The sequence below is a fragment of the Bactrocera dorsalis genome, chromosome 1 (genome assembly GCF_023373825.1).
Source record: "Bactrocera dorsalis isolate Fly_Bdor chromosome 1, ASM2337382v1, whole genome shotgun sequence".
NCBI lineage: Eukaryota > Metazoa > Arthropoda > Insecta > Diptera > Tephritidae > Bactrocera > Bactrocera dorsalis.
Genome location: NC_064303.1, coordinates 1,643,845 through 1,671,752, shown reverse-complemented (window position 1 = coordinate 1,671,752; position 27,908 = coordinate 1,643,845). Strand labels below are relative to the sequence as shown.

Below are 27,908 nucleotides of genomic sequence, written 5' to 3'. Positions count from 1 at the left end.
CACTGCGGCAAGGTCAAGCAAAATTAATGCAAAAGGTTTAGATATATCCTACGAAACTATCCAAACCCTTCTTCAAACTCATGATCTGAAATGGCGCAACACAATGAAGAAGTCTCTGTTGACTGAAAAACTTGTGACAAAGCGACTCGCTTGGACGCATGGGAATATTGATAGAGATTTTGAAAATGTCATTTTTACTGATGAATATTCTATATGGGCACATTCTGTCCTTACGCGAGCCTGGTCAACTTCCACCAATAGGCTTGTTCAGCGGACCGTAAAACATGGAATAAAGGTGCATTTTTGGGGCTGCTTCTCAAAGCAGGGACTCGGCACTTTGTACCTCTTTACTGATAACCTAAATGTAGAGAAAATAAATGAAGATTGCAGGAGGACAACGATCCTAAACACCGCAGCAAGCTCTGCACTCAGTGGAAAACTCCATCTGGCATCGTTACATTTGATTGGCCGTCGCAGTCGCCCGATGCAAACTCTATTAAAAATGTCTAGGCATATATTAAGCAAAAGCTTCGTGGAAGACGCACACAAACTTTGAAGTAGTTGTCTTACGAAATTCGTCGGATCTGGAGATCCTTGCCACTAGAATACGCCGTCAAAATGAAAAAATTTTCGCAAACTGCAATAAACAAGGTAAACAGATTTTCAAAATACAATATTCAGGTCTGTTTGAGGAAAGTTTTCAAATTTCTCAAGCAGTAAGACATTAAATTTTGAATTTCTTAAATAAAATATAATTAGACAGATCTAAAGTAGGCCTAAGAAAGGTTTCAAAACCGGAGCAGAATCTTGTAGGACCTAAAGAAGTGAGCTGATCTAATCAAGGATGGCTAGAGTATACTCTACTTTTGGAGGGAACACTACTCCAGCTTGCTAAATGGCCGTGAAAGTATAACGGCAGGAGAAGGCGAACCCGATTCCATAACCGATGACGGCGGAGCAGATACATATGCCCTACCATGAAGAAGTTCGAATAGCAATTACCCGCCTGAAGAACAACAAAGCGGCGGGAGCCGCAGGATTGCCGCCCAAGCCATTCAAGTACGGCAATAAAGAACTGAAAAGGTGCACGCCTTAGCTTCTTTGCAAGATATGGATGGATGAAAAAGTACTCAACTCCTGGAATCTAATTGGGCTCTGCTTAATCAACAAAAATGGGTATCCCACAACCTGCGCTAATTACCGTAGAATAAGCCTCCTTAATATCGCATATGAGATCCTATCCAGCGTAGTGTGTGAGAGACTGAAGCCCACAGTCAACGTACTGATTGGACTCCATCAGTGTGGATTTCGACCTAGAGAATAAATTATTGACCAGATATTCACCAGCCTCCAAGAAAATCAACACACACCAACTATTCGTCGATTTTAAAGGCGCATTCGACAGCACGAATAGGAGCTGCTTCTATGCGGCTATGTCTGAATTTGGCATCCCCAAAAAACTAATACGACCGTGTAAACTGACGCTAAGCAACACCAAAAGCTCCATCAAGATCGAGAAGTAGCTCTCTGAGTCGTTCGCTTGGCTCACGCGTCACTGTTGACAGTCATAACATTGAAATCGCAACTCAGAATCACTCTTGCCAACAGGTGATATTTTGGACTGAGTAAGCAATTTAAAAGTAAAATCCTCTCGACGAAAATGTACAAACTTCACAAGTCTCCCATCACATAGTGCGAAGGCTATTCAATACCCGTCAGTGGAAGCAGAGGAGAAGAAATACCTACACCCCATTTGAGAGATCAAGAACAGAAAATATCTAGTGAAGCTAGGTTTTCCAATTGGCGTCAAATAACGAAGAGACGAAACGACTGGCTTGCTATTGTTAACTCAGACAGTAAAGAAGTAGAAAGCAGAACAATCACTTAATATTATTTTTATTCAACTATTAGCGTTTTAAAACCCCACACAGTATAGATTCTAAGGGAAAGGATACATTCAAGCGTAAACTAAATGTCTTAAAATTATATTCGATATTTTCATGAAAACAAAACAATACGATATTCCATGTGAATTTAATGCCGTCAACACCTTATTCGTAAATACGATCGATAACTGCAGCATATTTCTGTAGTATGATCTTACGACGCGATTTCAGTGTTGGTCCCAACTCTCCGGTAGGTATCGAGAAGTCATGCGGTAGAATTGCAAACTTTTGTACCTTCTGTGCGTTCGATAGAGCACGTGTGTTGGCGCGCTTTATGGCTGCCTCTATACTTTCCACTATTTTTGGGTCAGGTTTTCCTAAAACATTGGCAACCTGCGACTCGTCTATCTCTGTGGGTATGTTTAAAACCTCCGATAAGCGTGTGTAGTTAAAGCCCAAATTTTTCAGCCACTCAATTACATCGGAATGAAGCGTGTCCAATGGCATGCCAGTATGTGGATCAATATCGGTCTGTAATGAGTAATAAATGATAATTGCAATAGTAAGATAGTGAACTTTATTGTTTACCTTTAGTGTTAGCAGTATGCTGAGGTATTTGCGATGGTCGCCAACAAGCAGCGCGTTGCTAACACAGGGCAATTCCGCCTTCACAAGAGACTCTACATGCACGGGCGGTATATTTTCACCGCCGGCTGTAATGACCAACTCCTTGATACGTCCAGTGATGACGATACTGCCATCAGCTTCCAGATAACCCAAATCGCCTGTTAAGAACCAACCATCATCATTCAGAACTTCCTGTGTTTTCTCCAACTCATTGATGTAACCCATCATAGTCGAGCGACTGCGCAGACAGATCTATATTAAGAGGAGAAAAGAGATCAAATATGGTTATGATTTGAAAGCTTGACAGAATTAATAAGGATTAAGCATTTACTAGAGTGCCACGTATTTAAGTTAATTCAAGTATCTTCCTTTTTACATAAGTTTGCTTACCTCACCATGTCCTTCTTTATTTGGGTCGTTAACTTTCACTTCAACGCCATCTATGACTTTTCCACAACTGCTGAAATTGTTGTAAATTTGATTTACCGACGCAGCACCACCCGTTTCGGACAGACCATAAGCCTCGAAGAGCGGCATGTCCAGGCTTGTGAAGAATTCCTTCAGTTCAGTTGTAACGGGTGCACCGCCAATAATTCTCCAGCTACAGCATTCCAGACCCAAAGCGACTTTGACTTGATGCGTGATCTTTGATGCCAACCACAATTTCAGAGAATAGCTTCTGCAAGCAAATGAGTTTTTTCTAATACTACCAGCTGGGGTATTGACTGAATACTTACGTTGCTCCATTTTTGTTCATATAGTGTTCCAAGGTCACACGCCTTGCCCAATCCAACGTGTAGCGTGAGAGACTCGACGATTTCGAAAAGACTTTTTTCAGCTGCTCTTGTATCTTTTCATATACTCGAGGCACACCGAATATGCAAGTGGGACGTGCCTTAGCAAAGGTCTTCGTAAGTGTACCTTTGAGCGCATCGCGATCGGCGAAATATACGCAGCTGCCTTTATCCAAATTCAAATATACGTCAAAGATCTGGGCGGCAATATGATTCAAAGGCAAGTAAGAGACTATTCTTTCAGCAGGTTTGCCATATTTACACAATGCAGCATTGATACATGTGGCATTCATGACGACGGCGTCGTGAGAGAGCATCGCAGCTTTAGGTAGACCCGTTGTGCCAGACTGAAAGGGAGTAGACGAAATTTTATACGAGGCAAGAACCAATATTTCTTCAATATAAGTTGTCAAATATTCTATTGCATATCAGAAAAGTCACCTGGTCATGTGAAACACCCTCACTTACCGTGAAAATTAGCATGGCACATTCATTAGCGGCGACCGCACGTTCACGTCGCGCCAATTCCTCGCGCTCTTCATTGCCGAACTCCAAAGCAAACAAATCCGCCCAACGATAGTAACCCTCCTCGCTGCCGACAAAATCCTCGAATGGTCCATGCAATTGGATAACCGCATTCAAAAGCGGCAGCTGATCCTTGACTTCACGCACCTTTGCCATTTGCGTTGCATCATCTACAACGCAGACGGTGGCCTGCGACGTGGCAAGCACATGCCGCACAGCCTCCGCTGAGCTGCTGGGATATATGCCCGACACAACGCCGTTAGCGCACAAAGCGCCCAGTTCGGCATAAAACCATTCGGGGCAATTGAAAGCTAATACGCCAATGGAGGTGCGCGGTCGCAGGCCAACATGCAGGAGCATAAGTGCTGCCTGTTCCACATTACGCTCGAACTGTTTGTAGGTGACAGTTGTCCAGACAGTGTTTGGATCTTTTGGCTCATTAGCGTAGACGAGCGCCGGCTGTTCGGGAAAACGCGTACAGGTTTTATGAAAGAATTGTGGTATGGTCTGTGGCTCTTTGGCGGATATACCCTCTGTGCCGATACGCAATTTTATCGGTTCGGTGAGCGAGGTAGAGATATAGCTGCTGGCTGGTTTTACTGTGCTCACCGAAGTTGCGACGTCTGTGCTCTCGTTCATCATTGCGCTGGCGAGTTTTCGTTTGTTTGTGTGGAATATATACTTGTATTGCTCTCAGTGTTTAGTGTGTTTGTAGTTCCGGTCTTATTGCGCTGATTAACACTTGTGTGGTTTCTAAAGTCTGTAGTGCCTATTCAAAGCGATTCTTATTTGTTTTCTCCTCCGCTTGGTTATCAGCTCTAATCAAAGAAACTTGGGTCTGTTGAATGTTGCTATTTTAAAATATATTTGTCGTTAACAAGACAATATTTGTAGATAATCTTACTTAATAAAATGATTTCATTTTATTTATTTTTTGTCTGTGAATTTTGGTAATCAAGTAACAAATCCGCGCTACTTTTCGTTCAAAACATACACTCTACATCAGTCACCAAAGCATTACAGTGATATCCCTTAAGAAAATATTATTTTTTATTACTAAGGAGATTAATTTCAGGTACTTCATTTACCAAACTCAATTCGGCACTGAGGATTGTGAAAAATAAATAAAATAATTGGTGTGTTCAACTTCATTTACTAAACTCAATTCAGGACTGAGAAACATAAGAGAATGAATTGGTGTTAAGCAAAAACAAAATATGTCTCTCTATTACTGAGATCGTGAGGATGCAATATTCACGAAACAAGAATGATATAGGTTGCAAATATTTATGGTTTGGTGTTCCAGCTACAGAGTACGAAATAGATTTTCATAAAATTGAAATAAGTTTTACTTTAAAAATTATTGGAAACAAAATTTTTTTCTTCGCGACTTCACAAACTATTTTGTTCTGACCATTTGTATAGAACGCTTTTCAGAAAACACCACTTTATATATTTATTTATTAATCAGCACCAAAAATAGTGTCTAATATAGCTCCTTTCAGTCATCTTCACAAAACTAAAATAGTTTCAAATTTCTATTCAATAAATCTTTTACCAAAACGAGTATCTTGACTCACTTGCGCACAACCGTTTTCCACGACACTTGAAAATCTTTTGAATATTTTACTCAGACTGGTGGAATACTTATTGCGGTTGCCTAATATGGATTACACACTTTGTGGTTGATAGGATTATCAGGCCGGCTAGACAAAAAACATAAAAAATCAAAATGTGTATGCTACATTCCATATACATAAGTATGTACATATATACATAAGACTCTTAAACACCCATAGTTGATGTATGGTTTAGTGATATGGTCCACTAAGAAACCAACTCCCGTTATCACCCTTATCAGCGAAAGCAGCGCCGGCAACATCATCGAACGATTGGTTTCTAACATTACCACTGATGCTGGGGATTCTTATCGTGGTTGTAGTTGTTGTACTTAGGCATCTTGTTCAGCGATAAGACAATGACGAGGCGGACACAGAACTCCGTACGGTTCCAATGACACTTTGGTCAAAGGTTCATTAAAGGCAGCAGCAAAAAATATATATACTTGTAGTACTCACATCATTTTTGTGTTTATTTTTTTAAATACTTGGCATTATTTCCCCAAGTATTCTGTTTACAGATTAAGACGTTCGATGACTCTTTGGCATGTGTGGTAAAATGAACATATAATATATGATTCAGTTTCGACATCTAATATATGATACTTATTAGGGTAGGTAAACAGAAATCTATTACTATTTTTATTCACTTTAAGTCTGAAAAATTGATTGATCCACACCTCAAAAAACTCTCTCCTAATAGCTCTTAAATATTAATTCGAAAGTCCTTCGCCTTGCAGTTTCTCGAGATCACAAAGTAGTATATCTTGAGTAGAAGAATTGGTTTGGATTTTGAAGTCAAAATAGGGGTTAAGTTTATAAGCTAAATTGATCGTTAAACTAATAGAGTAGGTACTAGTTATTAAATAGGTGTATGAAATAAAAAGAAATTCTTCATTTTTCTAATAGCTGCCCTTTTCTTATATGTATCATATATATAAATCTGCCCAAACACGCCCATCTAAACTGAGAGCTGAAAATATATACAACCCTTTATTTGCCAATAGGGATGGCAAGATTTTGACTGTGTATGTTCTATGGTGCCTAATGCAAGAGCTCATCGCGCAAAACACGGTATTCTCAAATGAGGCCCATTTTTGGCTTAGTGACTTCGTCAAGAAACAAAATTTTCACCATTGGGCTCAATCAAATCCACGTGTAGTTCAGGAAATGCAATTGCTATTCCAAAAATTTACTATATGGTGCAGTGTATGGCGAACTTCGGAGTGAGACAGGAAACGCCGTTATCATCATAAGCGAGCGTTCTAACATGATGTTGACGAAACTTTTTCCCTGGGAAATTAAATGTACGCGGACGATCTCTATTTCTAAAAAGTGCAGCGTCTCATGTTTCAGGTCTCAACATGGACATTTTGCGTGCAAAGTTTGGCCACTCGTTTATTTCAAGAAATAGCCCACTCAAATGGTCGCCAGTGACTTGCGATTTAACGCTTATATATTACTGTCTCCTGGGGGTATGTTAAACCAAAAGATTACATTGATAAACCATTAACGCTCGAGGAGCTCGAAGACAACATTAACTGAGTATAGCCGAAATTCCATCCGAAATGTTGCACCGGGTCACCGAAAATTGCCGTTAACAGGTGGGGTTATGCAATCAAAGTCGTGGTAGCCATTTTGCCGACACTTTGTTCAAATCATAAATGGCACAGATTTATCCGCATAACAAAAAAACGGAAATTATTCTGACTAAATTTTAGTGTTTTATTTCATATTGCAAGTTCTACTTTTCGCAAAATTAAAATAGGAGTATTACTGGCTTTTAAAGCAAGATAATTGTAAATAACTGTAAATAAAATAAAGAACAAAAGTCTGTAGATAACTTTGGAAAAATACTCGTCATCATGCCTTATCTGACTCTGCGGCCTACGACAACGAAGAATTGATTAAAGTCAGTAATACCATACAAGAAATAAAAAACCACTAAACTTAGTCGAAACAGAAGATAAAGTCAATATATATTAACCCATTATATTATACCTAAATTAAATTTACTACAAAGGATTGCAGAAGATTTCTGCCTCGATTACGTACAATAACTCTCTTGATCATTCGTTCTATTGCCTAATAAAATGTTGGTATAAAAATTTTAGGTGTTCAAAAATTAACTGATTATATGAAAGAAACAAAAATTTCACCGTTTCTCTCTAGTCGTTTATTGTGGTCATGAGGATCAATATCAGTTCTAACCAGAAGTTAGTTGCACCTCTAGTACTTCTATAAAAAAAAATTGTTATTAGGCGAGCGTGGTAAACCTACAGAGAAGAAGTGTTTTATGAAAACGTTTGGAAGTCATCTATAGGAAACTTTCCAACGAAACAAGAACTTTAAGTAATTTGCTGAAGTAATCCGATTATCAACTTTCTATAAACAAACGGATCGCCGAATCTATATATCAAGTAGTTAATTCAAATGTTTTTTTTTTTAATTTATAATGACCTTTCACTAAGGACCAACTGTTACGTGATCAACTCTTACACTTTGTTTAACATTTTTCCCTATCCTAGTTATAAATATTACATGTATGGTATAAGAAAGAGAAGCATGACTCGGCAAAACTGTTCATTAAACATTTTACATGCATGGCATAAGAAAGCAACCATGACACGGCAAAATTGTATGATTACGCATGTTCATAACCCGTACTGTTTCAGAATCAATAAACTCTCAACACCGATTCACAACAAAACACAGTGAAAGGTCCGAAGGTCAATACAAAGAGACAATGATAACACTGTTTACAGCCGAAGGGCCTGCCGCTAGTACTATTTTAATATAATAAATAATAATACATGGTTAATATGCCACTATATCACAAAAAGTTAAACACAATTCTGGGATTCAAGCTCAAATTCGGCGAATACTGCTTGCTTCATGCTTCAACATAGATACTCCTCCCAAATTATCATCATCGTATATCATTCTAGGGTGATATCAACCGAATATTGTAGGTAATAATGAGCCCAGAACAACACACTTGGCCAAAATCATATTGAAGTAGCTTCTTTGGCAGAAATCGCTTTCAAAACTTCTCTTCATAATCATCCATAATGCGTGCCTCGACAAATACTTACCTACTCATACAGAAACTGTTTTCATAATTATTCATTCCGACAAATTTTGACAAGCAAAGATAAAAAAACATCGCTATAAAAGTACAAAGCTTATAACAGCCATTTACGAGTATTATTATTTTATTCATAAAGAGAATCGATAACTTTGGCATACTTTTGTAAAATAACATTACGTCGGGACTTCAATGTGGGTCCTAAAATTAAGAAATGTCCTTCGTAATAACTCATAAAACGAACGCATATAGATCACTCACCCAATTCACCAGTAAGTATTGAGAAGTCATGCGGCAAAATCGCAAACTTCTGCACTTTCTGCGCATTCGATAATGACTTTTCGTTCGCACGCTCAATTCCCTTCTGTATTTCGGCCACGACCTTTGGCTCGGGATGCACTTCCACTGTTCCTGCATTGAAGTCTTCTAATTGAGCAGGAATACGCAAGACTTCTGAAAGACGAGTGTAGTTGAAGCCCAGAGATTTAAACCATTCAATGGCAACTGGCTGTAAGGTGTCCAAGGGCCTTCCAGTGTTAACATCCATATCGGTCTGTAGTGGTAGCGAAAAATTTAACAATCGGCACTATCGAAGTGTCTACAAATGTACCTTGATTGTCAGGAGTATAGTGAGATATTTTCGCTTATCGCCAACAAGTATGGCATTGCTCACACAAGGCAACTCTTTCTTCACTAGGTTTTCAACATACACCGGTGGTATATTCTCACCACCCGCTGTGACAACTAGCTCCTTTAAGCGGCCTGTTATTATAATATCGCCCGATTCGTTTAGATAACCTGTATCACCCGTGTGAAACCAACCGTCCGTGTCGATTGCTTTCTTTGTTTCTTCTGGTTCGTTCAAATATCCCATAAATATGTAGCGACCGCGAAAGCAGATCTAAATTAACACAGTTTTGCTAAATTCCTAATGCTTTCAATGTAAGCCTTCATGAAAACGTTACCTCGCTTAGACCTTCCTGGTCGATCTTATCGATTTTTACTTCTAAGCCTGGGTAAGGTTTTCCAGCTCCATAAATTTGTCGTGCTTCTGAAGTTATCGTAGAGCCACCGGAAACTTCGGAGAGGCCATAAATCTCAAGTAGCGGTAGATCTATGCTAATAAAAAATGTCTTCAGGTCGGCGGATACAGGTGCGCCACCGGCGATTATCAATTTACAACGAGCGAGACCTAAGGCAACTTTAATTTTGTGCGTTACAAACGAGGCCAGCCAATATTTGATAGAATATTCCGGCTTTCTAAGAGAATTAAATTTATTTCGGTTTCTGAGCTAACTAATTCGCCATATGACAACTTACCCACTTCCTGCATCCAAGTAACTTTTCAGCGTTGCCCATCGTGCGTATTTCATAACACTTTGTGTTAGCCACGACGACTCTGCCTCCTGCTGCTGCAAACGCTCTCGCATCTTCTCTAAAACTCGTGGTACCGCAAAGAATCTTGTAGGGCGCGCTATAATCAAAGTTTTTTGTAAGCTTCCGCGCAGTGCATCACTATCTGCAAAGTAAATGCAAGCGCCAGTATTGGCGCTATTGAAGACGTCGACATTTTGAGCTGCGATGTGGCTCAAAGGCAAAAAGCTCACTTTTACATCGCTGCCCTCCTCGAAGTCTCCGTGAAAGGTAGCAGATTTGAAATGTGCCAGAATATTGTCATGTGATAGCATAACTGCTTTTGGCAATCCAACGGTTCCAGACTGTAAAGGTGAGCATATTACTAAAATTGAGTCTCAGATTTAATTTAAAGCTACGTACGGTGAAAACTAGCATGGCACACTCATTAGCCGCCAAATCTCGTTCGCGCTCGATTAGTTCAGCTTTCAGCTGGGCATCAAATGTCATAGCAATCAAGTCGTCCCAACGATAATACCCTTCAACGCTACCCACAAACTCATCAAAAGGTCCAAAGAGCTGAATAACGGCGCGCAAATGTGGCAAACTGCCTTTGACTTCGCGCACCTTTGCCATCTGCTTGGCGTTGTCCACCACACAGACGGTCGCTTCCGCCGTTCCGAGCACATGACGCACTGCTTTCGGCGAACTTGTCAGATATATGCCGGTTACAATGCCACCAGCGCGCAAAGCTCCCATTTCGGTGTAAAGCCATTCCGGACAATTGAAAGCGAGTATGCCGACTGCGGTACGCGGACGTAGGCCTACATGCATTAGCGCGAGCGCAACCTGCTCAGCATTTTGCTCATATTCTGCATAGGTAACCATTCTCCCAGCTCTTGAACTCGCATCGTCACCGTTGTTGTTTGCATTGTGGGCATGGCAAAGTGCAGGCAGACTCGCATACTTTTGGCATATTTCGTGGAAAAATTGCGGTATGGTTTGTGGCGGAGTTGACGCTAAGTCGTCTGCGGTAACGCTTAGCTTTACCGGTTCCGTGAGAGACGTGGATGTGTAGCTGGTGGCATCTTTGAGGTTAGTGGCAGACAAAAATTGTAAAGTCTGTGCGTCTCCCATAACAACAGTCGATTTTGAATTGATATATCAAGATCTTTATACAATATTTGGTGGATACTATAATGAAATAAGTAAGCAACATATATGTACATAATAATTCAGATTTCTTAACTCGAAAGTACTTTGAAGTTTAATTTGTGTTCAGTTGCTATAACTTACAGGAAACTTAAACGTAAGTATATGCAAGAACATACATACATATTATAACGATAATTTTTAAGGCTTCATGTTCTTAACCCTCGGTCAGTAAAATGTTTATAATGACAAAATCGCTATATTTAAAACAAGATGTTCCTTTTAACTCAGCAGAGTGTTGCCTACAATGATTTATGTCTACGGTGTGTTATACAGTAGGTTATACTTATGTGCACGAATGTTAGGCTAAGCCAAAAAAATTGAATTATGAATGAAAATTTAAAATTATCTCGTTTTTTAAATTGTGACAACTTCAGCAGCTCAACAAAATCTAACAACCTTCCTGCCCTGAACAGGGTGCCACGATGTTTGTAACACAAAAACAGAAACGTCAGAGACCTTATAAGATATTTATATATAAAAACTTATCACATTGTGTCCAGTTCGGCCCTCCCTTTAAAAAGATATCTTCCAGAAATTTGTCATGGAATATTCTCTAAGGCAGTGGGCCAATCTCACTACAACTTGTGACTGTCATACAAAGTGAACGATCGGAATCAAGTGCTCTTGTATGGAAATTCTTTTCATTTTACGAGATATCTCCACGAAAGCAACATTACAATATGCGAAAAAAATATCAGAACATAGGTTCTTGGAATGGATATTTTGTATTTATGAAGAGTATTATGGTGTGTTTGGTTATTTATATACCACCCTAATTTATAGTATATGTTATGGTGCCACCTTTATCGGTATTCGTTAACGGACAATTGGCAAATCTTTTTGTAGGTATGTTATTATAGTTTTACCAGTACTTCGATTCGTATTTATCCGCAATGATTGTTAATTGTTCATCCCCAATATTTATCATTACTTTTCTTTTCTTCTTTTTTTGCTATTACTAACGCAAGGCATGCCATTACATATGCACATACATATGTAGTTACATGTATCCAGAGTTTCATATGACGATACAACTATTTAAGCAAAACTCATATCCATACATATAATACTTACTATGTATCCATTCCATTTTCTTACTTACATGCGCTCTGCTACATATCTCTGTAAACAAATCTACGCGTATGTAAATTTAACAATTTTTTCGCCAATTTAAAAGGCTGCTTACATAAAAAGTTATATGTGTAACTATTTATTTATTTATTTATAATATATATGTGATTTATTTGTAGATACATATAGATATCTTGTTTTTCAATAGGCGCACAGCAATTAGCAGCCGAACGAGTTCTGCTCACAGCGCCGCTTTGCAATTGTACATATGTATATATGTTTTTATTATGTTGTTTCACCATGCAACCAACAACCTAACTGCTTAATGGCATATGGTTTCACATACAATTTACTATTGCTCATATTCAAAGTCGTACTTATATACCGCCTATTTATGTGCCATATAAGTACATATGTGTGCATGTAAGCATTTGTACTCGCTCGAGTCCATTGCTATGCGTGTGTGCTTACTAGCGCTTAGTCATATCTAGATACTACTTGTTCTACATAAATGAACAGCTGGGCTCGTATAAGCCGAACGGCAATTTCTCACGCATAAGCGGGGCAAATAGCGTGTAGAGTGTGAACACATTCGAAATGTACTTTGTAACATATTAACTTTTCTATATACATATGTACATATGTATGTATATATCTGCATTTCTTTAAAACACACTAGAAATGCTTTGGAAGGAGCATAAAAATTGCACGTTAACTTTTTCCCTTTATGCTTTTCAATATAAAAGTTGTCCATATGTCACGTGAGCGTGACGTGATCTGTGTTCAGATCTTCAACTGCCAGCCGTTTACATTTAGTAAAAGTTTTTTTGAAAATTCGCAAATGTTAAACACCTGACTTTTTGAATTTCTTGTCGCAACCTTAGCACACGGCACTTTCTACAAAAAAAAATTCTCCAACATAAAATAGATTTCTTCAGCTAACGAGAACTATTATCAAAAACTAATCACTGAAGTCGGTGAGCTTTCTCATATACATACATACATACATAAATGATACAAAACCACGTTACAGGCAAATAGCTGCCATGCAAACTAAATGATCGGAATAAAGTGCTTACATGGAAAATTTTTGAAGCAGATTTTTAACCAAGACTTCCCTACCATCTCCGCAGAAATTATTTCGATCGGACTACATAACGTATAGCTGACATATGTACCAACTGAACGCTTTTTGAGTCAAAGAAATCGGCGTCTAAAACACGTCGGAAACTCCTAAAAAATTATGGAGGAGATACCTAAAGTGAAACAGCGTGCCGTCATATCGATACCGTCCGCTTGAAGGAAGGTCAGAAACCTACTACAAAGACGGTGAAGTGGAGACGTTGCTCGATGAGGATCCGTTTCAAACGGAAGAAGAGCTTGTTTCAAGGTTGGGAGTCGCGCGCCAAGCCATTTTAAGCTCGGAATGGTTCAAAAACGACGAACATTACTTATGATTTGAAATCAAAGGACGTTAAGTGTCGCCTTTTCACCTGTGAAAAATTACTCCTACGGCAAAAAAGAAAATTTTTTATTCAAAGAAACGTAAGAGATGATGAAAAATGTTTTACAGAAACCCCAAAAGAGAACTGTGCGGTCATGTTTCAAAGTCATCGCCTCGGTCAAATATCTACGCTGCGAACTTTATGCTGAGTATTTGGTAGAACCAGATCAAATTTACTTATTTTAAGCTGCAATGGGAAACAGTATTGACTTCAATTGATGCCATTGGGCTAAGTACTGTACATATTTTTAAATTTAACTAAAAATCCGATCTTGTATATTAAGAATATTATATCTTGGTATATACATATGTATGTATATTCATTTTAACCCATAATTCGTTACAATCGTTATAACTTTTGGCTCACCCTGATATGGATATTTAGTTTCTGCTATTCAGATATCAGAAGTAGGCAAATTTAAAACACTCACTAATTAACCACACCTTGCTATCCTTTTTAGTCCTGTGATTTAAAAAATATTTTATAAGATTTATTTATTTAAGAATTTTAAACTATCAACATCTTCAATAGTTAAAATACTACGAAATACTAAAATACTCACGAACTTACATTCCAAACTTTATAGTGGAATAAGGCAAAATTCAGGCTAGAAATACTTAAGAAATTCAATCAAAGGTTAAATTTCACACTTTAATTTATGATGCTAAAAGCCATTCATTGCACAAACTTTTACGAAAGAACACACTACACTGCTGGTTTTTTGTTGCTGCCTTATAAATACGCATATTAATTACGGTATTTATTATTTATATGTAACTCCAAACAAAACTTTTTTTTGTAATCACACATCAGTTTACTTTTGAACCCTATTTTTTTCATTTGTGAACCTTAGATGCAACGTTTGTACGGGTTGACGATCTTGGTTTAGGGTAGGATAAAAGATCGATCACAACATAGATCTCCATCCCACCAGTCCTCTGTGATCCCCAGAACTCTTGTAAATTTGATCTTAAAGACAGTCACTAACGAACAAAGCGCTTGGAGCGGATTTCAAATTTGTTGGCGCGGCTAATGTCAGTTTCGGCCAAGTCTGCTGATTCTATCCTGATGCTATGACCACCGAGAAGTTTTTACCTCAGTCTTGCAAAAGCTTGACAATGGAAGAGAAATTACCTGGATATTTCCACCTCACCTTTATCCCAACAACTTTGACAGCTTACATTCGATTGGATTTTCAGCCTTACGCCTTACAGCATGAATGCTCGTGTCCAATCTTCAGTAAGAATTGCTTTGCTTACGACAAGATGAACATTGCTAAAGGCAAGTAGATCAGTAGAGGTCATAAATTCTATACTAAGCCAGAAAGGTCTCGCTGTCAACCAGATGCTGTACGTCAAAGATCGTCTGCTAAGCGCATGCCAGGTTCATAGGTCCACTGATATAACGTAAGCTGACAACGGCTATCGTCACTATTCTGATGTGTGCGAGGTAGGGTGCCGCTCTTGCTAGCATATCGGTTAACCAGTCTTCAGTGATTTTTCCTATGACTAGACACACAAATGAGTATGATAATAGAATAGTTTGATGATATATCTAGTAAGGTTGGATTCTGCTTCACAAACTTTGGGCGCACAGCTTTCGAGTTCAACGCTAGTATTGTCGCTCTGCTGTCTGAGTGAATACTCAGTGGTCCGGTAGTCTAAAGCTAAGCTTGACGATCTTAAAACATATACAAAAAGCTTTATAAAAGATCAGAAAAAATAAAAAAATTAAGAAATATAACTCAAGAACTTTAACTGCCAGAAGTTCAAATATATTATATAATCTCGGTAAAAGAAGGTTTTCGACTGATTTGAGACTGAGAAGGGACAATGACAAGGCAGAGTGACAATACTTGATCTATGATGTATTCCCCTCTTGAACAGAAATTGCTGTTACGGCTCCTAGTACCAGGAATATTTGCATCACAAAGACAACTATGAACTAAGGTATCACTAGACCCATGAAAACAACAAATTTACAAATTCATCTGCTTTAATATCATACTCATAAATCAGTTTTTATTAACTTAACAATCTACTGCCTTCCTTATACAACTCTTCTATTATATCCGCATATTTCTCGCAAATGAAAGCACGTCGCGACTTCAGAGTGGGACCTTAAGACAAGAAAGTTAAAAAGTTTGTTGGAGAAACAACTTGTATACTCGTACTATATAGCTTCTCTTCTTACCTAACTCGCCTGTTGGCACTGTGAAGTCGTGTGGCAATAATGCGAATTTCTGAACCTTTTGAGCACGTGATAAAGCATTTTTATTGGCACGAGTCAAACCTGCTTCTACAGCCGCAACAACCTTTTGGTCCGGCTTAATAACTGAACCTTTGTAGTCAAAGCTCGGTGTAAACGCCGGTATATTCAAAACTTCCGACAAGCGCGTATGGTTAATGTCAAGCGACTTCAACCAAGAGACAGTGTCCAGATGCAGAATGTCAAGCGGCAAGCCAGTGGCGTTGTCAATGTCCGTCTGTAAGAGAAAATAAAAATTTAAATTTACACTAAATAATATACCAAACAAGGCACCCACTTTCAGTGTTAGCAGTACTACTAAGAACTTTCGTTTATCGCCCACCACCAGCGCATTACTGACACATGGTAGTTCGGCTTTGATGAGGTTCTCAATATAAAGAGGTGGTATATTCTCCCCGCCTGCAGTAATTACAATATCCTTTATGCGTCCGGTAATATGTAGGCAGCCGTCGGTACTCAACCGTCCCACATCCCCACTATGCATCCAACCATCTGAGTCGATACATTCGTGGGTCTTTTCCTCGTTGTTAAGATAACCCATCATTACGCATCGACCGCGTAGGCAAATCTGCGAAAATTTAACACAAATAATATTTTTTTGTTCAAAGAACTTAAATAAAGGCAACTGAGTACCTCTCCCTGCCCCTGCTCATTCGGCTTATCGATCTTAAGTTTAATTCCTAACATTACTCTGCCACTACTCTCCAAATGACAATAGTTGCGTGTTATTGTCATAGCACCTCCTGCCTCCGAAGCACCGAACATATCAGCGACCGGTATGTCCATGCTAAGAAAGTATTTCTTCGCTTGCGCCGATAATGGAGCACCGCCAGCCCAAAGGTAAGCGCATTGACCGAGACCGACTTGAGTTTTAAACTTACGCACAATCAATGAAGCGCATATGTAACTGAGGGTCCTCTTTGGTTCACTAAATAGTAGATGTGTTTTCGAAAATATAAATGGTTATATATATTCACGAGGAACTATACTGTAGCGTACTTACAGGCCGTCGGCATTGCAGAAATAGCTCTTCAATAAGACTCGCTTGGCCCAACTTGAGAGCAAGCGCCACAGGTACGAAGAGTTCGCTTCGGCTACCAGCAGTTCCTCTTGTATTTTCTCGTAGACACGTGGGACGCCAAATAAACGCGTTGGCTGCGCAATTTGTAAGTTCTTTATCAATTTTCCCTTGAGCGCATCTCGATCCGCGAAATAGACACAATCTCCGCATAGCAAAGGCATCAACACTTCGAAGAGTTGTGCGGCGACGTGATTTAACGGCAAATATGACATTGTTACACCTGGCTCTTTCCTGAAAGGTCCAACAGTTGCATAACAAAATTTAATATTTGAGACGATGGCGTCGTGGGACAGCATTACCACTTTCGGAAGTCCCGTTGTGCCGGACTAATTAAGTATACAACAGTTAAAATAGTGTAAATTTAAGAGACATCTTATATACAACCGTAAAAATGAGTAACGCGCATTGATTAGCGGCGATCTGTTTCTCTTTAAGTAGCAATTCCTGCCGCAGTTGGGAATCAAACGACAATCCCATCAAATCCGACCACAGATAATAGCCACCGTCCGCTCTCAAATTATCCTCGAAGCTCTCTTCCAACAATATAACTGCACGCAATAGCGGCAACTCCGTCCGTACGGCACACACCTTCGCCAGCTGCGTCGCATCGCCAACCACACACACCATGGCAGCCGAGGCCTCCAACGCATGCTTGACTGCCTCCGGCGAGCTGGTCAAATAGATGCCCGAGACCACGGCACCGACCAGTAGCGCGCCGAACTGCACATAATACCACTCGGGACAGTTGTGAGCCAGCACGCAGACGTTACTGTTCTCGGTGAGCCCGATGTGCAGTAGCGCAAGTGCAGCTGTCTCGACATTACGCTCGTACTCGGCATAGGACGTGGTCGTCCAAGGGTTGTTGGTATTAGCTCCGTTTTTGCTGTTATATCGCTCATAAGCCAAAGCTGGCGAGTGTGGAAAACGCCGACAACAATCACGGAACAATTGTGGTATGGTTTGCGGTGCTGCCGCTGTAAGACCCTGCTTGCCAATGCGCAGACGTACAGGCTCCGAAAGACTCGTTGATACGAAACTGGTAGCGGGTTTCAGACGGTTTAATGTGGCATATTCTTTAGTTCCTTCCGACATTGCGCATAATAGCTTCCACTTTAAACTGCAAGTACATAGAAATGGTGGAGAGATTAAAACGTAATCATGCATTGAGAGCCAAGCTCCAGGAGATAACTATAGTCGGGTTATAGAGCTTTAAATTTGAATTTTGTGCTATTCCTAAACGTCTACTTGTATTTTTTGTTTGTCAACTGTTTTATCAGAATTATGTAAGCGTATTCTGTACACAGCTTTTCACCACCGCCCCACCTCCTTCTTTACTTGTTGTCTCCGCCTGTTTGCATATCAAACCCACTGCAACAACAATCAAAAGTTACGCAATTCACATCCGCTTTTCACTTCCTCACTTCCTATTGGCTTGCACCACACGCACTCACACATGTGTGCACTGCCATCACCCACCCCTCCCCCTGCTGTGTTGCATTTGGTGTTTTTCGGCAACTCTTTACGAATTTTATGTTCTGCGGCTGCATCGGCCGCCACTACATCGGATGCTGCTGCTGCTGCGGTTGCTGCCGCTTTGACTGCTCGGTTATGCTGCTGGTTGTGGCTTCTCGCCTGTTACACATATCGGCACTTTTTGTTAAAATTCGCACAGATTTTTACTTAAATTATTTAATAAAAACTTTTTACTAGTAAAAGGCTTCAAATTTTTACTAAATTTAGTTTTCCAGCAATTTTGTTATTCCAAAACAATAATTTTGAATATTTGCTAGCAAATTGCACAGTTATATTTCTGAAACAAACAGCAGCCACAGTCGGTGAATGACCACAGCTTAAAGCTTGCTGGTTGCTGCCGTTTTCCATTTACAGTTATACCTATGCAGCACACGAACTCTCTTTTGTTAGTTGAGCGAAATTTTCCAACTTTTCACGTGATTTATTGCGTGGAGTTGCTTTCTGTGTACCCACAAATTTAATATTTATTGTTACCTCGATTACGCTATAATATTTGTTAGAGCTCTGTTGCTCTGCCGTTTATTTTCCAACAGAGTTTTTAATAAAAAGTTGTCATAATCGTTGGCAAATTCGCAACTCTGTGAGTTTTTACCAAATGTTAAAAGCTTAAATGGTTTTAAAAGAGTATTACAACGGGGCTTTGTTGCTATGCTTCTATAATTTCCAAAAACCGTAAGGAATATATTATAGTTGGTTGGTTTTCGTGTTAATGAAATGTTGATGTTACAAAAATATTTAATGCAAAACATAGACAATAAATCCGCCATTACTAATTTATTAAAAAATTGGCAAAACAAAACTGCGAAGGGCTCTCCTCCTGTGGGAGATGTCAAGGATGACAGATGGAAGCAAAGGCAATACGAAGTGCATGGATTTTTGCCATAATTTTCACTGACATGCCACACGGTGCATTGCCTTAATGAAACTGCACTGCCTTTTCCTTCAAATGCGGCCTTTTTCCGATGACTTCGTCCATCAAATGGTTCAAGAATACTATGTAATAGTTGCTGTTGATGGTCCTTACCTTTCAAGGTAGTCAATAAAATTATTGCTTGCGTATTACAAAATGCAGACGCCATAACCTTTGTACAGACGGTTCTGTTTTTCCACGCTTTGACAGATTTTATTAATCTGACATCTAAGTATGTATCTTGAACAAATTTTTCGAAAATCAAAGAGGCAGAATTTCTTGCATTCGTTTGAACCAATATTCGAACCACTTTCGCACTCTAATTGAAGCATCTTCAAAACATGGATTCTGAGCGCAGCGCAGGTGTGGAAAAGCGGTGACATCCTAGGTTTATGTCAGGACTATATTTTTCAATCATTTTTGCGCAAAGCAACAGCAGTTTTCGCAACAACAAGTGATTTTGAACGAGTTTCACGAAATTCGTCTTGGTGTGATCTACAACATCCATTGAATTCATAAGCGCTGGTCCTTACCTTAAATAATTTGTAGCGTTTAGCGATATGCCTTGGATAAAAATTTCATAAACAAGAAAAAACGTTACCTTCGGCTGCACCGAAGCTAATATACCCTTCACAGGTGCATATCTTTTAGTAACTATGTGTTCTAAACAATTTCTTCGGAGATTACATTGTTGCCTTAGAAAATAATCTATACCAAATTTTGTGAATATATCTTGTCAAATGCAAAAGTTTTCCATACATGAACTTGATTCCGATCGTTCAGTTTGTATGGCAGCTATATGTTATAGTGGTCCGATATGGGCAGTTCCAACAAATGAGCAGCTTCTTGAAGAGAAAATGACGTTTGCAAAATTTCAAAACAATATCTTAAAAACTGAGGGACTAGTTCGTATACATACATATATAAGTATATACAGACAGACGGACGTGGCTAAATCGACTCAGCTCAACATACTGATCATTTATATACATACATACATATATGTATACTTTATAGGGTCTCCGACGCTTCCTTCTGGGTGTTACAAACTTCGTGACAAACTTAATATACCCTGTTCAGGGTAAAAAATAATCACTAATTAAGGATATACATATGTACATAAGTATACATGTATTATGCGCATATTATTATTATACATATACATACCATACATACATATGTCCATTCATACATATATTTGTATGATTTTATATAACATTTTTTTTTACTTTTGCGCAAATTCAAATTCTCAGTGGCAGACATGTCTGTCAAATATGCAAATAGAGTCAAGTATGTACATACATAGTTTTGTATGTATGGGATTGCGCGCGAATTTTAATGCGTTTACAGTCGCGTGAAATATGTAAAAAACCAAATTAATATTTAAACACACTCCTAATATGTATGCATATGTATGTATGATTGCACCAACATTTGTGGAAGATTGTTGACGCTTATCTTTGAAGGCAAATATGTGTTTGTTTAACTACTCATTTACTTAATTTAAATATGTAAAATATGCAACTTATGTTTACGAGTATATTATTTATGCATATATGTATATGTATGTATTTATTTGCATAAATCGGTTTTGTGTGTGCGTCGATCTGCGGTAGATACATATAGATTTCTTAATTCCACCAGGCGAACATGAAGCAGCAACCGACGCGGCCGCAATGGCAAAATTACTCTGGATTTTCGTGTAAATATACAAAAAAATATAGATTTTTATATGCTTATATGCATGTATGTGTGTGCAACAGATTACGTTGCTAGCCACACAAATAAAAATGTTTTTCACAAGTAACTCATCGTGCCAGCCTTTGCAGTGCAACAAACACTGTTATAGGCATACAAACATAGATATTCGTGCAATATTTTCAACCACAATTCACTATTTATGTACATACACATATGTACATATGTATATTATATATATTATGCTTGCATATATTTATGAGTTTTTACATGCACTTCGTACATCAGTGTTCATATCTAACTGCTGGTTAATTACTGGCTGCTAGGCGAACTTGTAAATGTAGTGTACAAATACAACAAAATAATCACCGTCTCTTCGACAATGACTGTCATATTTATGCTGAATGCAATGTAGCAACATGAAGATGCATATATGTATGCATGTATATATGTATGTATCTACAAAGGTTGCCTTCGTTAATACAGGTTTATACACAAAGAACTCAAAGAAGTGTAAAAATATATTAACAGCTACACAAATGTTCTTTGCGGAACTATGAAGTGTATTTTGATAAAGAGGTGTGAAGACATATGTACATATATAATATCTATGACGATAATTCTATATACTTATATGTATGTATGTATACACATAAATATTATTAATCTCCTAATCCAAAAGCCACACCGTAAACAACAACAACAGTAATTATCATAATCGACAACTTTAGACTTGGACCATTTCCCGCAATTCCTCCCACTTTGGGGCAGGTCGTTTTGTAGAGACAAAACTATGAAAACTTGAAATTGCAATAAATGAGTTAAATACATATACATACATAAATACATATGTACCTTAGGCTGCTTCAAAAAATATTTTTAAATTTTTTTTCAACTCTTACCCCCTCAAATGTTAGTGATTGACAAACAAAAAATCCTCCCTCAAGCCAGGCGCTGTAGCTTAACTCTAAGGGGTCGCTATTTTTTTTAGGTTCCCATACATTTTACATAGGAATTTTCGTTTTTTCATTCAAACTAAAATTTCACCAACTAATTTTCGTTTCTCAAAAATAACCATCACATATTCAGAAAGTTCACTTTTCAATTGTTCATTGCCTACTAGACGATGCGCCGTCTCATATTTCACGTCTAAAGATGGACACGTTGCAAATTGTAGATTATTTTCTCTGAGGATATGTTAAATCAATGGTTTACGGCGTAAACTTTACGCCAAACAACCAGAAATGCTATCATAATTACAACTATTTACTTGCGTAGTACAAACTTCATAATTATTATTTTAAACTAAACAACTCGAACATCCCTAATATTATCAACACAGTCTAGTAGCATATACATATGTAAATAATATTATGTACATATACATATTTATATATGTATATTTCATCTGATGCTCTTTAAGTAGAGAAACATCATGTGAAGCAAATATTTGCTATCTCATTACAACCATTCACCTGCTAATGTTATTATCTACCTATCTTATTTTATATATGTATGTATGTATGTATTTTCTAGACTAAGAGTAGCTATGTACGTTAGGATAAGCCAAAAATACGTCAGTATCAAATATATGAGTTGAAATGAACCTAAAGATACATAGAGAACAAAACTATTGTTTTGTACACTGAGAGTTCTTGCCTATAAAATAATCTAAAAATCTACTTAATTTTTTCATTCACAAAATTCGTACGGTTAAATGCTTTGATATTATTTTTTTTTTCTTGTTGGCCCTTATACCGTACCTTTGTAGCTAGCCGTTAATGTATATCCACGAGTACATAAGTTGTATGTACTATATACTCGTATTCATATGTATATTGTAAACAGCTACAAATTTACAATTGGTATGAACTGAGTTTATTTCCATGCCACCTTATCTACATACATTTATAGCTTTTCATTCATTTGGGAATGCAAAAACATACCGTAAGGGCGTATGTACATATGTAGGTGTATTTGTTTATATATTTTCATTTCCTTCCGGCTGATTACATGGAAACAGCCAGTAGAAAATAAGGTTACTAAGCATTCAATATTCATATAACCTCAAAATTTATAACCAAAACACAAAATAATAATAAGGAACATCCTAAATTACATGAGTCGTTCAACATTTTTTTTTTGTTTTTCTTAATTTTCAAACTTGTTAACGTTAGGAGTATTTTGAAGCACCGTAAGTACACTACAAATTACAGAAAAGTCCTGACGCAATTACACATCTATGTCCATATTTTCTGTCTACTCAAAAAGTATTTAGCCAATCAATCACACCACAGCCTTAATAAAAAGAAATTAGTTCAAAGTCTTATCTTTCTTAAACCATATAGCGGAATTCGATCACTCTTATACTATACGAGATCCATACTACTTAACTAATTTATTGACAAAATAATTGTTTTTATTTCACTGCATCTTATTTTATAACTATTCTTAAAACTCACTTATTTTTCCTGCTTTTATCACAATAAATGCGAATTTTGTTTAAAGAATCATATTCAACCAGCTTTAAGGAAATACTAAACTTTTAATCAGAAGATATTTTCTTTTAAAAGCAATGTCTAAGCTACGCATTGTTTAAGAACTATTGTAATATATTATAAATCTGAATATACATATATCTGTCAAATTTAATATTTTATTTCCGGTCATTATCTTCTTAGAATCACATCTACATACATACATATGTATGTATCGGTAGTATATACGGATACCACTATATGCTATATAAATATAAAATTTATTATGTTTTTATACTCTCGCAACATGCTGCAACAGAGAGTATAATAGTTTTGTATATCATATACTACGTATAAAATGATCAGGATCGAATTGACTTCCAGGGGAAATTAAATCTTTTATACCCAATTTGGTGCATCTTGAAATTCTTATCTTACATTGTAAAACTTGACGAAATCAGACTTCAAAACTTCAAGTGACTATTTCACTATACAATATATAAATTAAAGACGACTTTATCGGAATAGAACTTTGTTAAAACATGCCTTTAATGCCATCGCATGTCTAAACATTTTGAAATCGGATCATAATTTTCCAAGTCCTTAGATACCGAATAAGAGTTCACCCAGCATGTGTGACTGACTTTTTACTGAAAATATCTGCCAGTCTTGAAATATATTGTTCAGATTCTGAGAGAATATTTTTCGCATAATAATGTGACATCGTCTCAAAAGTGGTTAACATCAGATTAGTAATTCCTTTAGCCCCTAAATGCCTAACTGATGTAGATATTTTCAAACTTCCGGTTGACTTTATGCAATCTACCATATATAGCAGTTATCTTCCTAAAACTGCGTCTAAACTTTTCTTTAACTAATTTTCCAGATATAGTGGTTTTTGACCCTCTAGTAGTAAGTTGGTCAATATATGTAATACATATGTATGTATTTCAATGAAATTAAGTGAATAGCTTTGAATACGGGCTAGTCATTGGTCAAAACCCCATATCCCTAATACTTGTATAGTGTTTTCCGATTCTCTGGTTAACCTATCCGGGTTTAGGCACTATATTAACTCCAACCTCTTTGGTTGGGTTTATATTACATTTTCATGTGATTTATAATGATTAGGCCGATTTCAATATAAATATCGCAGATATTAAGCAAAATTGAGTAATACAACTAAGCAAGCTTTTGAGTAATCCATTCACTAATTGGGACTGATGAGTACTGAATGAAACTTACGGAGCCATTTTTAAATACAAAGTTCTTCCAACACCCGAAAGTATACCTAAACTTTGATACTTGCCAATTAGCGATAATATACAATGTTCGGTTAGAGTCGTACGTAGCCCTTCCTTTCTTGTAAATTCTAGAAATGTTTATTATTTGATTAATTGTTCGGAAACTAGTTCAAAGTTTTTATTTAAAAATTAATTAATTTGTAAACTTGAACTTGAAATTACAAACGCTTTATTCGAAATAGAGCCACTGCCAATACAGGGTTTATCCGGAAAATAAAAGTACTGATTTGCAACAGTACTTCGGAGAATCGATAGAGGGCGTTCCTAGCTAACAAACGAGTGGCTGGGCAGTTGTCTCCGAGCACCTGGAGAGTCAGGACAAGCATTTTAACGCGACATGTTTCTGTGAGTGACAGAGACGTTTAATATGATTAAGCAAGCTTACCCAGATGTTGCCTTAACAAGAAGGGGTGTATTTCGGTGGCACCAGGCCTCTTTGGAGGATCGGTAAAATGTCGCTCATGAAGACCGTGCTGGGAGACCTGCGACTTCGACAAACACCGGCAATGTGACTAGTGTGCGCAAAGTTTTGAACTCAGACCATCGACGAAATATTGGTTTAATTGCCAGATGGTAGATTTAGTGTGGTTCATGACATTGTGACGAAGGACTTGAATATGCACAAGATTTGCGCTATGATAGTCACAAAAGTGCTCACTGAGGACCAAAAATTGCGGCGAGTGGAAGTGTGCAAAGAAAATTTGACCATAAGTCCGGCATCCCAACGCTCCCGCAACCGCCCGACAGCCTAGATGTGGCCCCACGGACTGTTGTTTCCTTGCCTGAAAATGCCGACGAAACGCAAGCATTTTGAGACGACGAAGGGGATCCAAACAGCATGCACCTCGGCTCTCAAGACTATTATGAAGAATGCCTTCCGTGATGCCTTCGTGCTTGGAAAACGCGGTGGCAGCGCTGCATCGACGCAGAAGGAGACTAAATCGAAGGTTTTTAAAAAATTTTAACGATAGGTTCAAAAAAATTTTTTTAAATCGACTCGGTGTCATTTTTTTTCGGACAAAGCCTGTATATTGGTTTAAACAAACTTCAAGCACCGTTAGACAATCTCGTGTATTGGAGACAGAATATTGCCTTCTAATTGATAGAAGTCGAAATTTGCCGATCTTTTTAAGTACATACATATGTATGTACTAATTAAAGCTGGTAAATATTTACAGGAATATACATATGTATGTACATATTTGAACTTAGAAGAGCGTACAAAAATTTAAGCTATTAAGAAACAGAATTTCAGCTTAGTCAACCCTATAACCCCATAGGCATTAAGCGCTGAATTCGTGAGTGTTCGTGTAACTGCTTCAGTTCACCTGTAACCACACAAACCCGAATAACCGACGCAAGTCTATGTACATACATAAATACTTATATTTATCGTTATCGGGTAGACATTGCGCTTCGTAAAAAATATATGCATACATATGTATGTATTTTTTAGGCACTTTTACGCTCTCACAGCGCGTTCAATTGCTCTCTGCGACGCCATTCACTGCCTAACTGCAAATAAGTCACTCATTTGGCTCTCTTTCATTACCGTCATTGAAATTTGCATTTATGATGTACAAGTATGTACAAATGTATGCAGCCTTTACATATGTTTATAGCTAAATAACATCGTGTTTTTGTTTAGTTGTTGATGTTGATGACCACCAACAGTCAACCACTAACCACCGCAGCCGCTTTCGTGCCGTGCTGTGCGCCTGTTCCGATGTCTTGTATGTTTTGTATATAATGCTGTGTGGCTTTGAGATATTTAGCGGTTTGTTGCTGTTTGTTGTTGTTGTTGTCATTCTCATATTATTCATTCAAAGTATTTAATATTTATTACAAGAGTAAACATAAACATATGTAAATGATATGTATATATAATAAATATGCTCACATAAATACACTCAATCATATGCTAAGCGTGCCTGTTGACGACATAAACCAACATTTACACATCTACACATGCATACATATGTACATACACGTACATACAAGACAGAGTAAACATTTTCAAATACTTTTATGTTGATATATTTCTTGTATATCCGAATGTTGTAAAGTGTGTGCGGCATGTAAAGAGCGCCGGTGGTTGGATGAAAAACAAAAATATTACGGAATGAATGCGTAACTTTACTCGTCTATATATGCACGTAAGTATGTATGCGCCTAGAAGAGCACAGAAAGTGTAGCAGATTGACGGTAGACACGAAATGCGAATGAAAGAAAATAGCTACGGTTTTATATGTACATATGTATGTCTATATCTTCTGTAGGTGCGGTATGTTTTAATGACGGTATAATTGTTGTATATTTATTACTTTTAATAATATGGCATGGCTTGTGGGAAGAAAAAGGGCCTGTAGGAAATTAAACATGCATATGTACTTACGACAACTGTTTTCAGCTGAGTCGAAATTGTGCATGAATTTCTTATACAGTAGCGGAGGAGGACACCTTAGAAAAGTGTGATTATTTGATTTTATTTAAAATGGAGGAAAATATAAAATATTAATATACATATACATACATATATAAACAAATTAATTAAAACTTAATTTATCTACATGTGTAAGCATTTCTAACAAAAATAAATAATTCAGTTCAAAATAAATATTTCCATTTTTGTAAGATCTTTTAGTATTCGATGGCGTTAACATTTCCATCAATCAGGGCCAATTTTTCAACACTATGATAAGGAAAACACTTTCAAATCATTTTCTGCCTGACGGTACGCTTGACACACTCATTATTGAAACGTTCACCAACTCTTCTGCGAACGTACGACATTTCGTCTAAACCGAAGATGTTCTTTTGGACTCATCTGAAAATATTACTCTTCTCAAAACCTTGGTCCAGGTTTTGTGCAGTTTTGCCCATTGGAGGCGGTTTTGCCGCATTTTTACCACCAATTGTGGATTTTTGGCAGATAGTTCGATTTCCTGGAGGAT

The 27,908-nt window shown here is 37.6% G+C and overlaps 3 protein-coding genes across 7 annotated transcripts; all 3 read right to left on the bottom strand.

The window, feature by feature from the left end:
- Positions 1 to 1,880: 1,880 nt before the first annotated feature.
- Positions 1,881 to 5,513, bottom strand: LOC105232306 (long-chain-fatty-acid--CoA ligase heimdall). 3 transcript variants are annotated; one of them, XM_049448584.1, is made up of 6 exons: positions 5,413 to 5,513; positions 3,776 to 4,683; positions 3,251 to 3,654; positions 2,904 to 3,192; positions 2,475 to 2,765; positions 1,881 to 2,417 (listed from the first exon to the last, which is right to left on the bottom strand). In XM_049448584.1, the coding sequence occupies exons 2-6, from the start codon at positions 4,472 to 4,474 to the stop codon at positions 2,052 to 2,054; spliced, it is 2,049 nt and encodes a 682-aa protein (XP_049304541.1). In that variant the 5' UTR covers positions 4,475 to 4,683; positions 5,413 to 5,513; the 3' UTR covers positions 1,881 to 2,051. The 3 variants fall into 3 exon arrangements, with proteins under 3 accessions (XP_049304541.1, XP_049304549.1, XP_029408708.2); XM_049448592.1 differs by having other exon boundaries at positions 3,776 to 4,650; positions 5,413 to 5,484; XM_029552848.2 differs by having other exon boundaries at positions 5,391 to 5,427.
- Positions 5,514 to 8,656: 3,143 nt separating this feature from the next.
- LOC105232305 (long-chain-fatty-acid--CoA ligase heimdall) lies at positions 8,657 to 14,184 on the bottom strand. 2 transcript variants are annotated; one of them, XM_049460491.1, is made up of 7 exons: positions 14,127 to 14,184; positions 10,316 to 11,086; positions 9,860 to 10,257; positions 9,505 to 9,799; positions 9,150 to 9,440; positions 8,801 to 9,092; positions 8,657 to 8,740 (listed from the first exon to the last, which is right to left on the bottom strand). In XM_049460491.1, the coding sequence occupies exons 2-7, from the start codon at positions 11,027 to 11,029 to the stop codon at positions 8,667 to 8,669; spliced, it is 2,064 nt and encodes a 687-aa protein (XP_049316448.1). In that variant the 5' UTR covers positions 11,030 to 11,086; positions 14,127 to 14,184; the 3' UTR covers positions 8,657 to 8,666. The 2 variants fall into 2 exon arrangements, with proteins under 2 accessions (XP_049316448.1, XP_049316515.1); XM_049460558.1 differs by having other exon boundaries at positions 14,050 to 14,171.
- Positions 14,185 to 15,667: 1,483 nt separating this feature from the next.
- LOC105232304 (long-chain-fatty-acid--CoA ligase heimdall) lies at positions 15,668 to 23,742 on the bottom strand. Of its 2 annotated transcripts, none has more exons than XM_049456440.1 (7): positions 23,636 to 23,742; positions 17,417 to 18,149; positions 16,955 to 17,358; positions 16,585 to 16,879; positions 16,229 to 16,519; positions 15,877 to 16,168; positions 15,668 to 15,802 (listed from the first exon to the last, which is right to left on the bottom strand). In XM_049456440.1, exons 2-7 carry the CDS (start codon positions 18,122 to 18,124, stop codon positions 15,708 to 15,710), a joined length of 2,085 nt encoding a protein of 694 aa, XP_049312397.1. In that variant the 5' UTR covers positions 18,125 to 18,149; positions 23,636 to 23,742; the 3' UTR covers positions 15,668 to 15,707. The 2 variants fall into 2 exon arrangements, with proteins under 2 accessions (XP_049312397.1, XP_049312402.1); XM_049456445.1 differs by lacking the exon at positions 23,636 to 23,742 and adding an exon at positions 22,937 to 22,960.
- Positions 23,743 to 27,908: the final 4,166 nt, after the last annotated feature.

Coding starts and splice junctions, on each gene's coding strand:
- LOC105232305 (XM_049460491.1), bottom strand. CDS start 11,029: ATGGGAGACGCACAGACTTTACAATTTTTGTCTGCCACTAACCTCAAA. Junction 9,441..9,504: donor ACCAGGAAGGTCTAAGCGAG/GTAACGTTTTCA, acceptor GTGTTAATTTAG/ATCTGCTTTCGCGGTCGCTA. Junction 8,741..8,800: donor AATACTTACTGGTGAATTGG/GTGAGTGATCTA, acceptor TCTTAATTTTAG/GACCCACATTGAAGTCCCGA.
- LOC105232304 (XM_049456440.1), bottom strand. CDS start 18,124: ATGTCGGAAGGAACTAAAGAATATGCCACATTAAACCGTCTGAAACCC. Junction 16,169..16,228: donor TAGTACTGCTAACACTGAAA/GTGGGTGCCTTG, acceptor TTTCTCTTACAG/ACGGACATTGACAACGCCAC. Junction 15,803..15,876: donor AGTGCCAACAGGCGAGTTAG/GTAAGAAGAGAA, acceptor TCTTGTCTTAAG/GTCCCACTCTGAAGTCGCGA.
- LOC105232306 (XM_049448584.1), bottom strand. CDS start 4,474: ATGATGAACGAGAGCACAGACGTCGCAACTTCGGTGAGCACAGTAAAA. Junction 3,655..3,775: donor GTGCCATGCTAATTTTCACG/GTAAGTGAGGGT, acceptor ACTCCCTTTCAG/TCTGGCACAACGGGTCTACC. Junction 2,418..2,474: donor GCATACTGCTAACACTAAAG/GTAAACAATAAA, acceptor TACTCATTACAG/ACCGATATTGATCCACATAC.